General features: G+C 47.9%; 6 protein-coding genes across 6 annotated transcripts; 3 read left to right on the top strand and 3 right to left on the bottom strand.

Annotated features, from left to right (window-relative positions):
- Positions 1-4,990: 4,990 nt before the first annotated feature.
- Positions 4,991-5,810, top strand: F5891DRAFT_1003043 (FK506-binding protein 1). Its single transcript, XM_041360284.1, has 6 exons — positions 4,991-5,082; positions 5,139-5,196; positions 5,253-5,319; positions 5,373-5,431; positions 5,482-5,537; positions 5,587-5,810. The coding sequence occupies exons 1-6, from the start codon at positions 5,080-5,082 to the stop codon at positions 5,668-5,670; spliced, it is 327 nt and encodes a 108-aa protein (XP_041232197.1). The 5' UTR covers positions 4,991-5,079; the 3' UTR covers positions 5,671-5,810.
- A 1,618-nt stretch (positions 5,811-7,428) lies between these two features.
- On the bottom strand, positions 7,429-9,552 carry F5891DRAFT_1003041 (uncharacterized protein). The gene is made up of 5 exons (XM_041360283.1): positions 9,407-9,552; positions 9,196-9,350; positions 8,478-9,161; positions 8,227-8,424; positions 7,429-8,195 (listed from the first exon to the last, which is right to left on the bottom strand). The coding sequence occupies exons 1-5, from the start codon at positions 9,483-9,485 to the stop codon at positions 7,638-7,640; spliced, it is 1,674 nt and encodes a 557-aa protein (XP_041232196.1). The 5' UTR covers positions 9,486-9,552; the 3' UTR covers positions 7,429-7,637.
- Positions 9,553-9,574: 22 nt separating this feature from the next.
- On the bottom strand, positions 9,575-10,305 carry F5891DRAFT_1003040 (uncharacterized protein). Its single transcript, XM_041360282.1, has 3 exons — positions 10,079-10,305; positions 9,956-10,017; positions 9,575-9,897 (listed from the first exon to the last, which is right to left on the bottom strand). Exons 1-3 carry the CDS (start codon positions 10,269-10,271, stop codon positions 9,754-9,756), a joined length of 399 nt encoding a protein of 132 aa, XP_041232195.1. The 5' UTR covers positions 10,272-10,305; the 3' UTR covers positions 9,575-9,753.
- Positions 10,306-12,349: 2,044 nt separating this feature from the next.
- Positions 12,350-13,266, top strand: F5891DRAFT_1003032 (Cerato-platanin). Its single transcript, XM_041360281.1, has one exon. It carries the CDS (start codon positions 12,396-12,398, stop codon positions 12,822-12,824), a length of 429 nt encoding a protein of 142 aa, XP_041232194.1. The 5' UTR covers positions 12,350-12,395; the 3' UTR covers positions 12,825-13,266.
- F5891DRAFT_1003026 (NADP-dependent oxidoreductase domain-containing protein) lies at positions 13,185-14,802 on the top strand. Its single transcript, XM_041360280.1, has 8 exons — positions 13,185-13,363; positions 13,395-13,426; positions 13,477-13,558; positions 13,620-13,841; positions 13,900-14,050; positions 14,110-14,307; positions 14,359-14,534; positions 14,591-14,802. The coding sequence occupies exons 1-8, from the start codon at positions 13,199-13,201 to the stop codon at positions 14,681-14,683; spliced, it is 1,119 nt and encodes a 372-aa protein (XP_041232193.1). The 5' UTR covers positions 13,185-13,198; the 3' UTR covers positions 14,684-14,802.
- A 520-nt stretch (positions 14,803-15,322) lies between these two features.
- Positions 15,323-16,454, bottom strand: F5891DRAFT_473507 (pyridoxamine 5'-phosphate oxidase). The gene is made up of 2 exons (XM_041371951.1): positions 15,505-16,454; positions 15,323-15,447 (listed from the first exon to the last, which is right to left on the bottom strand). Exons 1-2 carry the CDS (start codon positions 16,209-16,211, stop codon positions 15,330-15,332), a joined length of 825 nt encoding a protein of 274 aa, XP_041232192.1. The 5' UTR covers positions 16,212-16,454; the 3' UTR covers positions 15,323-15,329.
- Between the last annotated feature and the right edge of the window lie 339 nt (positions 16,455-16,793).

The raw sequence follows: 16,793 nt of genomic DNA, 5'->3' as shown, positions 1-16,793 counted from the left end.
AACACGGAAGCTAAGAAGTGACATGATACCTAGTAGACACCTTGTGGTAACATCGCCGTCGGCCCTGAGCTTCTTAGCCCGCATCATGATATTTTGTGGGTAATTCGGTTAACTCCCTCTTTAATAAACACGGAATCGTATTGTTGTTTTCAACAAGAAGCCGGTCAGTCAAAATTTATGACTGCCATATCTCGCAATGGAGGACTCATCGTCCACTTCAAGGTGCTCCAAGCTCCGAGTACACAAACACATGCACATGCAAATATCAGTATCCTTGCCTTTTGAAACGCACGTTCGGATCGTTCCACCTGCTCATCTGAGACGGTCACGGGAGGGCGTAAATCCATCCCGGGACAAGAGGCCTGAATCACACACTAGCCGCCCCTTAGTACCCCAACCCTCAGAGGTAAGTATTACCCCACGCCCCGGATGCATGTATTACGCCTGTGCACGGAGGCCAGCACCATAGCCCAATACACCACCTTGGTTGGATCATTAACACAGCTCTTGACACAGGAACATCGCTTGGTTTGATCATGTTCCGTGACTGCCGCAACAGCGCTCAATGTTGTCTCCGCAGCAATTCTGAATCGGTGACGACGGACACGGCTTATGCTGTGAGACCTACTCGATACTAATCCAATTATGCGATCAACGGAACGGTGCTGGAAAACAGGATTTTGCACTCGACCGGATCTCCGGAGTCCGGATATGACTGGGACCACACGTTGGTGCTGGAGCTTATTATCCCGCATGTGGGAATGGGCGCGACGCGCGATCTGAGCAGCATACGATATGTTACAGCACTCGTTCCCCAGTAAGCACATGTTAATGACCTCCGGCGTGAAATATGCGACGAAATTGATGTTCTTTGAACCACTTGATCATGTATTCAAACAGCCTCATCTCTCCTGGATGGGAATGATGGTCGCCCCTCTCCGGAAATGGATGGGGAATGTCGCTGAGATTACTGAGCGTGGGGCAACTCATTGATATCGGAACTGGGCGGTTGCATTTACCTTGGCCGGCAAAGGCATGTGGGGATGCCCACGATTAAAATACACCTGCAGAGCTTGTCATGTCATCCAAGTTTTTTTTCTTTTTGCTGACCGTAATAGAAGGTATTTCGATCCATGCTTTGAACTCTGTTCCAATCGATAATGCACTCAGCCCGATGGACGTCGAACGCGTGTGAGCAGGGTAGACGCTTCTACGAGTCTCTGTTATGCCACACGTTTCATACGCATCCCCACGATCGTGCACACATCACACAACGTCCGAGTGTTATACATCCAGCAGGCCCGAGATTATCAAGCAAGAACAGATGCTCCCAGTACCTGCCATCTCGATGACTGGCGAATAAATTTTTAACCTGACACATTTTATGTTATACCGACACCACCATTCCACAAAGTCGCGCATGACTTGCCTGTCTGGGGCACGAACGCTCATCTGGCGGCCCGATACGACAGCGGTAACGTAGTTCGCGGCTTCCGCCTTTCCCTGTCCACGTCACTGTCTAGAACCATAATTCCAGCATATTCCTCGCGTCAGCGTCAATCGTGCGGCTGCGAGATACTCGATACAGGGACGCAGAAAACCGCGGATGCCATAACGGAAGCCCGCGATACCAGCATGTTCAAGTTGCGGTGATTATTACTTAGGCTGCATTGTATACTAGCCTCTCATTTCGCATGCGCTGGTGGCGACCTGCTACTGCATGTCCAGGAAATATCATATACATAAAGCAAGCGGGACGGATATTACACTGCCTGGCGTAGACGCTAAGGAATGAGCAGAAGATCCCAGCTGCACAAAATAGGAGAAGCAATACATTCCGACTTGACATGCACGTCCATGATTGCCGCGCAAATGCGGGGAAACTTCAGAATCAGGAAAATTACACCGACTCGGATGAAGGGTCTCCCTTGTTACATAACGGCGCTTCTGCGTGTGAGGTATAGTCTGACGTATTATACCCCTCCCGGCATTTCAGCTAGCCTGAAGGAACTCAACTTTGCTGTACGCGCTAAGGTTAATAGTCCGATTTTTTATCCCATAGCTTTGACTTGCCCCGTAAAGAGTATCGCGACGTGTGACTTGGACAGAGGCTTCACGGGCAAGGAACCACAGTCGCACAGTGCTGTGCGCATTGTGGGTAAGGAAGTGCATAACCTAAAACGTTATCGGGCAGACTAATTGCATAGTGACTGTAGGCAGAGACCATGAGAGATGGCTATGCGTATGCATGTGATTGCTTCTGTGAGGCCTATTTGAGTTCCGGGCTGAGGGGACATCCAATATTAGCTGCAGGAAACTTCCGTAACGATAATGTGACAAGAAGGCACATACGCCCTGCCTGGCCCTTACTACTCACAAGTAGTATGACGAGCAAGACAGACACACCACCGCCCACAGTAAGTCAGAACACAACAATTAAAGACCGATCCTTGCGTTTGCTACGTCGCGGAATGACGCTACATGGCCTGAGGTATCCGGTGATCGTGCATATTACCAGTCACTAACCTGTTGTGATGTGCGATAGCGTGGACGAGGACCAATGATAAATTCATGAGGCATGACTACCCCCTGCGGTGATGGCCGAACAGAACCTCTTTCAGCGTGGGGCTGATGGTTTGAGGTAAGTAGAGATCTAAGATACTGAGAACATGAATCGCGGTACTTACCGACGACACCGGGAACACCGGAAACACATACTAGAGACAAGATATTTAAGGCAGTACTTACCTTGAGTGGATTTGCCGCAGCGCGATTTCGCCCGACACTGAAAGCATGCTGCAACACCAAGATCAACGATTCTACAATTGATTCATCTAGATGCTACAACAATTGAATGGTGAAAACACCGTGAACAGTTGCTGCTTCAAAATATGGATACTCAGACGCCGCGTCTAAGTTCTTTTTAGTTATAGTTCAATGAGATACCCGTTTCCGAGTCGTTTCACTCATTTCAGGGCCACGGAAAGCTTCGGGCGACACCTGTAAGTGACCTTGAGCACAGAAGAGTATCTGCCAGGGAAGATGCAAAACGTTGCAGCACATGTTTCCCGCCAGAGTTGTGTCACAGGGCACCGGAAGCCGACGAGATGACGGCCTATGACAGCGCATGTGCGGTTAATTCTCATGTGGCCGCAGGCGCAAAGGTACTTACCAGAAACGTCATGAATCGGTCATGAATGGCAAGTTAAATTTGAGCTTGAGGTGCCTGAAACTAGGGAACTATGCGGCATAGTAACACAGTAGGAGTACCTGATTCGTGTGTGAGCACAAGAACAGTATTAAGCACTGGACGATAGTAAGCCTTGTCTTCATCTTAATCTAGAAATCTCGGTGAAAATATACTTACAGCCAACCGGGCGACGCGCGAGGATCTATCATAAAACGTGGTCCACGGACGATCCGGCGTGGTATTGGGACTTCATCGAGTGTGTCATGGTGTTACTTATATGACTTTTCGTTTATTCTTTCTCAACTAATATTAGTGCAGGTTGACCGCGTCAGAGGACTTCTAGGTCTGTCTGCATAGTATGTTTCTATCGACAATCATTGTCAACATTTCATGCTTCCTTTAGGTTTCAAGTCGATGATGTACTTACTGTGATTGCGAGAGATTCTGCAATGTTTGTAATCGGTACCCGACGACATTCGAGGACAACGGGGAGTTTCCACCCGCTGGTAGTTCGATGATGACCCTGCTACTTGATTCGAGCATGGCACACCTGGACCGGACAAAAAATGATTATAAAAAGCAAACTAATTTCAAGTTCAGCGCTTACTAGTGGTATTTACAGCTCTCTCACGCCTAAGTCCGAGGTCATGCCAGTCTTTCGAGTACTTACTACTATGTACGGTATGCAGTTGAAGTTCGCAATTTTTGCTTCAATAGGCTCCACAGCAAGTCTGCCGCAAGATGTAGCCAGTTGATCCTCGGCCTGGTAACTTCTCGTGTTTTTCTTTTGAGCAGATTTATCATCCATATCATACCCAGTGGCACTACTAGCTCATCATACCTACCTTTCAATCACTTCGACTGGCGTGTCATCTCTGTCGAACACCACTCGCCGGGCCGTATTCCGACCACACATGACCTGCGACCACACCACCGGGCCTAGATGCATGCAAGCATTCGTACTTCTCAGTCACATTCACGATTTTGCCAAGAAAATGTTCTGTTGTTCATAATATCTGTGACTGAAAGGTCAACGGTCGCAGTAACAAGTCTTATAACATCGCATACTTCACATGAATTGATCTACGCGTTATTTGCACTCTGTTCGGTGGCTGGCTGGCCTTACGACAAGTTGGAGACAGCCTTCGCTGTTCGGCCCAGCGGAAGAGCTTCTTATGTCGGGACGTATCGGCAAAGTGGATTGGAGATGATTTGTCCTGTCTTCTATCGCGAGATGATCTCCTATTGTTCAACAGAAATCATATTTCTTGCGCCTTTGTCTTGATTCGTGCATGCAGCTCGGATATCGGAACCATCGGTCCACCTCGTTGCTTCGGAGTAGTTCGTCGTACCTATAAATCAAGGAGTATTCACTAACAGGAAAAGAGATTTCTTTCCCCCCTGCGTGAAGGCAATATCTCTGAACGTTTATCTGTCCCCCGCATAAGACAAGTCGGGACCTATGCACAGGTACGGTGGCCTCGACTCTAGATCGATGACTTGGAATTCAAATTGTTTCTCAGTTCGTACTTGTGGCACTTTGACACTCATCTTTGATTATGATCGATGGCCTCGATGGCGCTCAACCAGCTACCCATGGCTGAGGAGCTTCATGGGAAAATGCGAGCGAAAAATCAAGGGGGACTTACACTGGAAATCAGACTCCGTGTACCGCCGGGGGCTGAGCGCTGATCATAGTTGATGTTGAACCGATATCGATAACGTTCCTGCGACACTTGTATTGGGTTCAATCTGGTTCAATGTTATCGACTCTAGCGGATTACTAGATTCGGATCAAGATCCGCACTCCGCCTCCCCGCCACTATAAGTGCTGCCACAAATCCCTATCATACCTATCTCCCCGCACCTGGTACGTGTCACCGTGTACAATGGTGAGCGCGCGGCGTCTCCGCCGTAATTCTCCTCCATCGCTAATGGCTCGAAACAGGGCGTCAGTATTGAGACAATCGTTCCTGGTGACGGTAAAACGTTCCCCAAACGGGGTGGTATGTACAGTATCTCCGAAACGCGTTCCAACTAAGATCGCCTCAAATCGCAACAGACACGGTTACGATTCACTACGTGGGCACACTCGAAAATGGCACCCCCTTTGATTCGAGCAGAGATCGGCAAGCATCGCACCTCCTGTCCGTGATTATAGCTGACGATCAGTCCTCGATAGTAAAGAGCCTTTTGTGACACAAATAGGTGTCGGTAAGGTGATCAAGGGATGGGATGAAGGTTTGTCACTTCTCCGCATCTTTTCTGTCACCTATTCAATGTTTTATTAGGCGTGCCGCAATTATCACTCGGTCAGAAGGCCAACTTGATAGCAACTTCCGATTATGTGGGTGAATATCTCAAGGGGATCAACTCTCAGTCTGACATCATCTCAGGCCTACGGAGCACGCGGATTTCCGCCCGTCATTCCACCGCACTCGACCTTGAAATTTGAGGTTGAATTGTTGAAGATCAATTAATGACTTTTAAATGACGCGGCTGTACGAGCTTACTTTCGGCATTTGTGACTGTCTTTCTGTACCAATCCACTCAATTGTATGTTCATGCATTTTGGACCGTTTCGCAGTTTCGCAATGGAAATATTTGTCAGATCCGTGGTGTGCATGATTGCGATTATGGTATCATCTGCTTTGATTGAGCTCCCCTATTAGGCGACATAATTCTGCATGCTCGGCTTCTCGTTGCGCCCGGTGCTCTGATTATCGCATCGTCCCGATGATCAGCCTTTGGTGACCTAAATGTGTGGGCCTGCTTTACCTTCTGCGAAAGTCCCGATAGCAGCCAGCGACTCGTGATGAACTTGTCGAGACGCTTCCAAGAGAACTTCCATCGGTATATCTACTCGATATCAGAGATAAAGCGAAAGATTCAGGAAATTGACGCGTTTCAGCTTACGGGATGTCCTATTTTCGCGCGAATCATTCGTCAGGCTATGAAGTTTTCCCCGTATCTCCGCATAAAACTGGTCCCGTCTTCTGTCACCATCTTTTTCAGCAGCAGCTCTCGCCTCTCGTCGCATTTTGGCTTCAGCACAATTTGCCCGATTTTCTTCAAGCATTTGCTGGAGCCTATCTAGCTCAGCTCGCAAGGGATCGTTCGCGTTAGATGGTGTGTTCATACTGCTTGCCACCAGCGTCAGATCTCTTCTGTTCCCGCTGACCGGCAAGGTGGTGCGTTGCAATAAACGGTGGCAACAAACTCCGAAGTCTAGAAAGAGTTTCATACGATGGGTTGAAACACTTCTTAATTGACTGCACCCCCTTATGACAATAGGGCGCCGTGCTGTCGGTAGTGATACATTCTTGCCGGAGGTATGGCGCTATCGATGGCGTTTAGAGTTGGACAAAGCGAGTTCGTTCTTCGGCTGCCAATACATTCTACGGCTCTCGGCCGATGAACCAGACCGAGGATTCTTTTGGAACGACACGAATGTACTAGCTGGTACTGCACATGACAACACTCTTGCACCCTGCACCATTCGACAGTGTCATGACGTCGACATTTGGCAGGTGAGCGCCTGTAAGATTTGGTGGAGCTAACGAGGATTATGATTATCGAGGAACTTTGCCGTTGAAAGCAGATTTGTCCTGATATAGAGTCTGGTCGAGACATAGAGTGCTACGGAGAATTGACGGAGACAGCCATATGTGTGAATCCCGTGACCAGGTGGTTCATGGGATAAACTGATGATCGATGCTATTGGTCCCTTGAGCCGCTGCGCTGGAAGCCGTAGCCCGTCATCTGAAACGCGGCACCAAATAACACAAATTAAGCTGTAGATTCAGTGACGCAATCGAGGGTGGTGCAAGTTTGCGATGTTTGGATAGTGAAACCACGTACCCTTAGATTTGAACAACTTTAGTAACTGTCTTATATGTACTATGACAACAGGGGTCATTAAGTCATTGGGAGCAGGGTATAGTCCTCCAATCACACTCTACACGTAATCAATAACCACAATTACAACTCAGTGACGTTGACCAATCACGGACCTTTGCGGACTGACGAAAGGGTAGGTTATTAGTCAAGTGTTCATCGGTTTTGAGTTTCCAAGAAAAAGTTAACAACTCGGAAAGTCGAGGAACGAAATCGCGTAACTTATTGAATGGCAAGGACTTCTCCGGATCACACAAATACCACCCAAGGTTTGCTCATGATCACGCAAAGCGTCTCCCACAGTACGCAACACCTGATGTTAAATGATATCATCGATGGATCGAGAGTCATGCTTGACTCCATGTTCAGAGTAAAGTTCGTACCTACTTATAGTTGTCGGAGAATCCCGACTGGCACAGAACATCCTTTCAGAGCCTCGAGGGAAGGGATAAGATTGGCATTACAGTGCTGGAGGAAAATCATCGAATCATTCAAAACTACAGTATCATTAATATTTCCGTCAGGTAGCATCAAAAAACACAAAGAATAATTACGCTATCAGCGACGCCATTGGCACGTGTACTTCAACCATGTCCATGTCGTCATCGTCATCGTCACTGTTCATCTGGTCCGCAGGAGGTTGGGTGGAATCAGAAGAATTCTGTGATTTTGTAGCCGCAACGGAAACATAACCCTCTTCGATGCTCCTGGGAGGGTTGAGGTCTTGGGCTAACTCGTCCTCGCTCACATCTGCAAACTCTGCCAACTGAGCGGCTAACAGGGCAAGCTCAGCCTGCAGCGCTGCCCTTTCATCGCTGTTTAACTCAGTGCGTAATAAGGTCTCGGTATGACGAGATGGCATAGATGTACTCGTAATCGTCGAATTTGGTTGGCTATCAAATATGGACGATACCTCGACGGAACCGGCAAATACCGGAGGTGCTTGAGCCACCGCAGCGGAATCTGTATGTGTTGGCGCTCCATCCTCGTTGGGGATTTGAAACAATTGTCCAAAATTTATGGCTTTGAGAATATTTTGGGCAGCTTCCCAAGCATCGCTGCCTTCTCGAATCTGGCTTTCGGTAGTTTGTGTTTCCGACGGAGCAGGCTGAGGGCGATGATTTGCCACAGACGTGGACTGGCCCTGGATAACCAAAGCCATAAGGATGTCCAGGTTGTCCTTGTGCGGAGGCATGCGGCTGAGACAATGATGTACCGGCGTCTGCGTCGTGGACAAGGGGAATATGAGTAAAAGGTGATGATGATGCATGTCCCTGATGGGCAGACAATGCAGTTTGAGCGTGAGTCTGTGGACGACGAGTAGTTCTCTTGGAAGTCTGATGGATAACATCGTTAGAAGTTGCAACAAAAATCAATGTGTTGTGCTTACATTCCCACCTTCCCAGTTGACATTCAATCTGTATTTACCATTATTCCCCTTTTCTAGACGCCCGCGTTTGAAGGCCTTTTGGAGGGCTTGGCTAGCCGAAGGCCTGAAATTTGACTGTAACGGATAATGTGACGCCATCCAACCAAAGAGGGCCTTTGGTGCACACCCCTCTGGGTCCCCGAAATCTATCAGTGCCTCTACAATCATTTCTTCGTAACTGGGGAGGTCATCGACGTTATTTGATGAGGACGAATCTGAGGGATGAGTGGGATGTGCTAAAGGTGCACTCGTGAATAACGGTGGTGCATGACTTGACGGAGGCGGTGGAGGCGGGTTTTGTTGATATTGAGGTGGAGGTGGGTGAGGGTAAGGAGGAAATGGATGAGGGAAATTGTAGTGTGCTTGGGGTGGCGTAGGATAGTACGGAGCATGTGGATAGGAAGGATGATAATAGGGTTGATGTGGATAGTGCGGAAGGGATTGTGGCGGTGGGTGTGGGTGAGCTGCCGCAGACGGGTGAGGTGTCGCACTACCAGAAGCCGTGCCATGCGTTACAGAGGGAGCCGGCGGTTGCTCAGAAGAAGATGAAGTAGTTTTATCTCCTGTATCTGAAGGCGAATCCTTTGGTGTTGATGTGGATTTAGATTGATCCCCAGAGTCCACTGGAGGGCTCGATAGGTTGAGCTGGTGCATGCTGAGAGATCTGTGCATTTTGGACCTGGATTGCTGCAATTGCAGCTCGAATATCATACGGCCACACAGTACTTTTTACATGAAGGGGCGCATGAGCCTCAAATGTAAGACAGATATCTATTATCTGTAGTGGAGGAAGCAGTCCCAAGTACTGTCGTTTGATGGCGTAAATTTCAGATTCTGTCATTAAGTTAGGCTTAATTATACAGTCAATAATCCAGGACATCTGTCCGCACCTGTGAGGGGCTGGTATCCATTTTGTATTGGAGGATGTGTTGGATGGTACTGAGGAGCTGGAGTACTCGCCGTTTGCATGGTTCCGTGTGCTGCACAGTTTTTCGCATCAAGGTTTGCAGGTAAGCCACCGACGGCGCTAATCAAGGTATCAAACTGCACCCTAGCCACAGACCATCATTTCTTCATTTCCTTTGAGTGTAATTCTTAGAAAGTGAGATGCTATCTCTTTGTTTTTTGTCTACTACAAGTACTACTAATACCACAAGGTGGCTTCTAAACATATGGCTCTCTCTCTCATCATTACTAGGTAGGATATCGAGATCCAAAGGCAAACGAACTGCATCGTTCATGAAGGACGACCTTCTGCCTGGATTTCTCTTGTAACCGGTAGTTCTGTGGTCGACGGCGGTTGTGACTCTTCAATCAAGGAGGCTTCGTCTGGAGAAAGAGAGAGAAAAGATTCCTTGTATTTCGTTGTCCATCTGCGCACCTGGAAGATCACAAGTAAGACGTGAGCTTTTTTAAAAAAAGCTAGATGAGACACATACTGGCGAGAAGACATGTTCCCGCTCGCCCCAATCAGCAAGGAAGACACAATATAATATAGCAGCTAATCGGTATGCATAAGTTCATCATGGTCATCAGCCAACCGTGACAGCGTGAAAACTCACTAGGTATCAGGGTATAGGTGAGGATGTGGGACGCGGAGTACACCCATGGTGGACGGAAGTCTCCATCATCTTGCTCAGCGTTCTGATTTTGACTCGGAGTTGGTCGAATTACTTGGGGCTTTTTTGAGTAGGAACGTATAAACGGTGTTCTGCGGGCCAATGCAGTTAGTCGAAAGTGGTTGATTGTGAACATGAAGTGAAGTACGAATAGACTTGGTGAGATCACAGCCACCAAACTTAGGTTCCAAGCGTGCTTCCTCCTCACGACAAATCACGCATTGAGTGTCTCTCAACAACTTCCACTTTTCAAGGTTCTATGACACTTGGAAAGCCAGAATATCTTACTCTGCATTACTTTGCGCACTTGCCAAGCACCTTGACAAAAAAACAGGCGTCTTAACAGAGTTACTGAGTATGTAATTTTGAAAGTGGAGCCTCGGAGAATCTCTTCCTGGCAAGTACCGGCGTCCATCATAAATTTTCAGCTTATCAGACTGATCTAGTCTTCGCTCTACACAGAATATATCTCGGGCATCACATCTCATACTATGAGACCCTTCTCGACTTCTAGTTGACCCTAAGCTTTCGAACAGGGGTATCATTCCCGGCGTTCGTACTGACATGGACGCGCATCCTCCTTCGAATTCTTAGAACCTAATACTACTCAGGCTCTTGATGACCTTCTGCCTCGTCTACAGGGAGCAGCAGCAACTGAAGCCCGTCGCAGCAAATGGCGTGCATCGATCCTCTGCAACTCGTCATCCCTGCCCACTCGGGCTGATCTTGAAGTTCAGGCTGAAATCCTTTCTCGCTGTGTCGCCATCAGTAAACAAGCTGCTCTGACCATCGTAGAACCTGATGTTGACTTCGGCGAAGACCTCAAGAAGAGCATTGGGGTCCACTCGAGTATAATTGATATGTTTTATATGATGCTGCATACGGTGTATTGCTGGAGGGTAAGAGTACTTCTCGCCTCTGAGGAGTTCAGTCGCCAGTAATTGGATGGTTTTTTGATTAAGCCTTACTTTCCGCAACCCTCGAGCACTCTTCGCATTCTACGACGTCAGCTGAGGATGTTGGCCTGGCCACTGCTATAATCCTTTCTTGTCCAGTCCCTATCGCAATAGCAGGTGTCGTCTTCCTTTCAGGCAAAACCTTCGTTGCTCTCTCCTGCCCGCCCTATCCTAAACTGATATTTTTGTGCGGTGGTCTATCTGATCCTGATTCAGTGAGATCCCTCAACGCGGTCAATGTCATCGCTAACGAGGTTTCTGCCAACTCTCCTCTTACTCGTTTACCTCGCCTCACATTCTTGATATGCAGAAGTGGGCAAAGGGTGATGCTGGTGCAAAAGGCCAGGGGTAAGGCTTGCTCGCTCGTAGCGAAATGCGAAGCTTGAAGATTAGAAACTCATCTGTTTTCAGTCACCTCCCAAAATAATAGATGCTATGACTCAGGTCCGTCGCAAAATTACGATGATGAAGCATACCAGAAGCACGTTTGAACTCATAGTGCATGTTCGATCCCAAAGCTCATCAGTTTACTGTCAGACGCTTTTGAGCAGGTTTATTTTCATGCCTTGTGCTGTCTTCATTTCGTCAGGGGCACCAGAAATCTCTCATATGGGCAAACATGGCCTTGAAAAATGCCACATGGTCGCATTAGCACAGCGCTATTTGTCCATGTCAAAGTTAAATGGTTATGTCCATTCATAGGATAGGGTTTTGCTGCAGACTTATGATGTGGTTGGCTCATTGGTGATATTCAAGGATGACTAAAAGGTATATCAATGCAGACATCGCCACCGCACGCAAGTTACACATGCATTGTCACCTGCTGACGACTGAATTGTCCCGCATCGAGTTGGTTATTCTCTCGACGCGTGGTCATGTGGTCATGTTCTCTTCTCATTTCGCGCCCATATACATAGCAACATACTACAAAGTCGGAGACAGTAGTGTCAGTAATGATGGTGTTATGTAAAAACACATGACATCGTCGTCTCAAACACCCGAGTTACCCTATTTGAGTTGAAAACGGTCTTCATGTCCCGCTAGGTGTCCTGCCTCGTCTCACAGGTTTGCAGGTACGAAGGTTGAGAACTGTCATTGGGGATTTGAGTTCATTATTGACCTTCATCCTTTGCGGTCTAGCTGCATTTCATCCTGATGTGTAGGTGGTAAACTAGGTCCAAATTCTGGCTGCGCACGCTGTATTTGTCAATGGAGGCGGAATATAAAGCTCGGCGAATATCCAGAGGTCAGTCATTAACAACCCAGTCTCCAAACAAATCAATTTTCAACTTTTTGGCTGCACAATGAAGCTCTCCTTCGCTGTCGTACTTTTCTCCGTCTTTGCTCTTCCTGCTTTCGCGACGCAGGTCGAAGTGACCTACGACGACTTCTATGACAATGCATCCACTTCCCTGGACACTGTCGCTTGCTCTAACGGTGCCAATGGCCTGTTGACAAAGGGCTTCACCACCTTCGGCTCTCTTCCGTCTTTCCCCAATATTGGGGGTATTCCAAATGCCACTTACAATTCGCCTCTATGTGGTTCTTGCTGGGAGTTGCAGTACACAACTACTGGTATATCCGAGAGCATCTACATTACCGCTGTTGATGCAGGGTTTACATTCGATCTGTCCCTCCAGGCATTTGATGAATTGACAGCCAACACTGGTGTCCCTGCGGGCAAGGTCTCTGCTACCGCCACCCAGGTAGCCGAGAGCTACTGTGGCTTGTAATGATAGGCAAGTCGTTTTACAATACATGGGTCCCGATGCAAACAAAAGCTTACTTCCGGACAAGCAGTAATGTCACATCACCAGGATATCTTGAAGTTTCAAGAATTATTAGTTTACACTATGGACCTTTCGTCTCACCGGCTTGCTTCTTCTGCCTCTGTTGTTATATATATGTACTTGGCTTTCGGTTTCGATTTGAAGTACAATTGTTCACCTACTAGTACTCACCCCCGTTCATTGTACCCGACTTGCATTAACTTGATTGTCTATAACTGGAAATTCGTCCTGATCTGATGTGTCATCGGCGCCTGCGGAGCTTATAATCAACACAGACATAGGGGGTGAACAATTCATTCTCTTCCAAAGTCGCCATCATGAGTCTCTATCAACTTGCTCCCAAACCGCCCACCAAGCTTGGCATATATCGTACCCTAGCTCCCACTGCGGGTGTACACGTTTCCCCACTCGCCTTGGGAGCCATGTCCATTGGGGACAAATGGCACCAGTACGGAATGGGTGCAATGGACAAGCAGTCCTCGGTGAAGCTGCTGGATGCGTATTTCGACGCAGGGCGGGAATTTTATCGACACTGCGAACAATTAGTGAGTACCATTTTGCTGAGCTGTGAACACCCCTAAGTGGAACATCATAGCCAAGACGAAAGCTCAGAGGAGATTATCGGCGAGTGGGCTGAAAAGCGTGGCATTCGTGACCAGCTTGTCATCGCTACAAAGGTTTGTTGTTCCCGACACTTCAGGACACAATTTTCTTGAGCTGAGGATTATCTTTGAACAGTACACTACCAATTTCAAACGAGGCTCCAATGAAGCACAGAAAGTTAATTTCACCGGAAATAATGTCAAGTCTATGCATCTCAGCGTGGAGGCGAGCCTGAGGAAGCTTCGAACATCTTACATCGACATCTTATATCTTCACTGGTGGGACTTCGACACCAGTGTTGAGGAAGTCATGAATGGATTGCACATCCTCGTCCAGCAAGGAAAAGTCCTTTACCTGGTAACGCATATAAAATGCCCCTGTCACATCATTGAGTTATTCAAATCCATTGTATCAGGGTATCTCCGATACACCTGCCTGGATTGTGTCCAAGGCAAACCAATACGCTCGTGATTATGGGAAAACCCCTTTCGTGATCTATCAAGGCATGTGGAATATTTTGGAGCGCTCATTCGAGCGCGACATAATTCCCATGGCCCGGGCTGAAGGTGCAGCCGAGAAGTCCTAAGTACTTAATTAGCTGACCTGTTCAATTAATATTCAATAGGTATGGCACTCGCACCCTGGAACGTTCTCGCCAGCGGTAAATTCCGCACAGACGAGGAGGAGCACAGGCGCCGCGAAACGGGAGAAAAGGGAAGGGAGATGTTCACCGCAAGTTGGGAACGCAGCGAAAATGAAACAAAGGTATCTCATGCGTTAGAGAAGGTAGCGAAGGAGGTCGGCGCTAGTCACATCACCGCTGGTAAGGTATATTACACTGCCCATAAAAATACATTAATCACGGGCAATGCAGTGGCCATCGCATACCTTATGCAGAAAACGCCGTACGTTTTCCCCCTTGTTGGAGGGCGCAAAGTCGAACACCTTCATGGAAACCTCGAGGCGCTTGATATATCTTTGTCCCCGGAACAGATCAAGTATTTGGAAAGCATTCTCCCGTTTGATCCGGGGTTCCCGACCTCCATGATTGTGCGCAGTTCCATCTTAGTAAGTAGTGTGTATCGAGCTGACGCATCATCTCACAGGGCGATGGGTCATCTCCCACTATGCTTCTCGCACATACTGCTCATTTCGAGAAGGTCCCGCGCGTCGAACCAATCAAGCCATCGAAGAAATAATCTCCAGCGTTTCATGTTCCCAAGCGTCGCGTCTGTCAAGTTCTCAGTTTGTATAATATTCCATATCAATAAAACTCTATCGATTGGCAATTAATTTGTAACTTGCATTTCATTGTGATGGTTCACTGAGAATCCTTCTGTATGTTCCGCACTAGGACTGAATGAGCAAGGAGCAGATTCGATCTGATTTGTCAAGGTGATCAGTTATCGACCATTATCTGGCGATCACCCAATGTTTTTGCCATGCTACTATGAACTCTGATAGATCCTGTAGCCAGAACAGTGTCGCAACAGTCCCATTACAACCATGGCCTGGCCTTCCCCGAAGTTGGCAACAGTGAGCGACTTCCCCACCATATGCATCTCGTGAGCTTCAGAACCTCGTAATTCTCGCAGGCAGCCTCATGTTCCAACCAAGTGGAGTTGCCTCGGCGCGTTCTCCTGCACAGTCGCATTGGCGGAAAATTTTCTTGTTGCTTATTCTGGACTCAGTTAAAAGTCCCGATATGCTTCTGTTTAAAATATCGTCAGAAAATAGTCTCGAACTTCATCTGGAGAGGCAATGCGCAGCTCGCCGCGATATTTGGAATTCATGTGTTAACCATGCGAGTGGTATCGGTTCGAGTTATTAACCCTACGTTGGAGATTACGGGGACAATCTATCTATCGTCCACCGTGGTTGGTCATCGGGCGAACTCTCTACGCGAAGATATCGCACACGGTCATGAAGCCGTGAAGGCTTTCCAAGCCAAAATTCGACTTCGCTGTATAATTTCAACGCGTAAGATTGACTTGGAGCCAAGAATAACGAAGAATCATACCTGGGGATTACCCTCCATCCACCCCAGAAATCAGGTAATGGGACATCGCCTTCTCTGTCAGATGCCTGCACTCCAAATCTTTCTTGAACCTCCGCCAATCGGTTGGCCAGGTAATCTTCCCCAATCACGTTGCTCTGATGGCTTGCCCACGCACCCAAACGAGTGCCGACAGGGCGAGATTTGAAGTACTCTTCGCTCTCCTCTTTCGACAGTTTCTCAACCCTGCCAAGCACCCTCACCTGCCTAGACATCTCACGCCAAAAGAAAAGCAGGGCAGCTTGAGGGTTCTCTTCCAGTTCTCGAGACTTGCGAGAAGTATAGTTAGTATAGAAAACAAAGCCCCGCTTGTCTAGCTGCTTGAAGAGCACCATGCGTGAAGAAGGTATACCCGATGCTGTTGCTGTGGAGAGGGACATGGCATCTGGTTCACGGACATTGGCTTCACGGGCTTGGTTGAACCAGATATGAAATTGCTCTAGGGGAGATGTGTGGACATTTGATGGGGTGATATGATCTGGGGTATTATATTGGACATGTCCTTGGACTTGAAGGCAATCCGTTGATTCTGTAACGGAGACTGAGGACATGAATGATGGAGAGAAGCTACTGTAGATCAAAGGTGATGAAGGGAGGCAAAAAGAAGAAGAAGATGCTACCGGGATGAATCTGCGAGGTGTTACGGAGGTGATGGTACGAGTCAAGAGCATGAATTCGACCGTTGTCAAGGATAGTGCCTATTCTGAATTCAACATGGTCGATTTGAGTAACATCTGGGATTCAAATAGCGTTTGACTTGAAAAATCAACGTCGTTTGTGGTCCACGATGCATGGTGTTTCGTAGGTGTTTCGTTGGCAGGCCAGCTGGTGCGAGAGGACTGGGCGATTGGTACCAATTGTCGCAGTTCACCGATTCCAATTATATCCCACACAACGTGTTATTCTATCAAACTTCGGATTTGCAGATGGGCCTTGCTGCTCTCCAACACCGACGACGGCCAGCTGCAGGGCAGAACTCGAAATTCACGCGCCGACTATATGGCGACCGCGGATCATGGACTATCCAGCGTCATGCGAGAAGCTCTCTAATGGTACTACGATCATATTCTGGAGAACACCGGGCAAGCGCGAGAAGGCGTAAATGAACAAAATTTAACGTTCAACAACATCGTGAACCGATTTGAAGCGAATACTCCATGCATCATGTACGGCATATCCATCTTATCGATGAACAGGTATCTCACAATCAGTTGCAATCTTTTTCGGGTTCATGGAACACCTGCCGAGGTTGG

The sequence above is a fragment of the Suillus fuscotomentosus genome (genome assembly GCF_016647785.1).
Source record: "Suillus fuscotomentosus strain FC203 chromosome Unknown F5891scaffold_4, whole genome shotgun sequence".
Classification (NCBI taxonomy): Eukaryota; Fungi; Basidiomycota; class Agaricomycetes; order Boletales; family Suillaceae; genus Suillus; species Suillus fuscotomentosus.
This window is presented reverse-complemented; position numbering and strand designations above follow the sequence as displayed.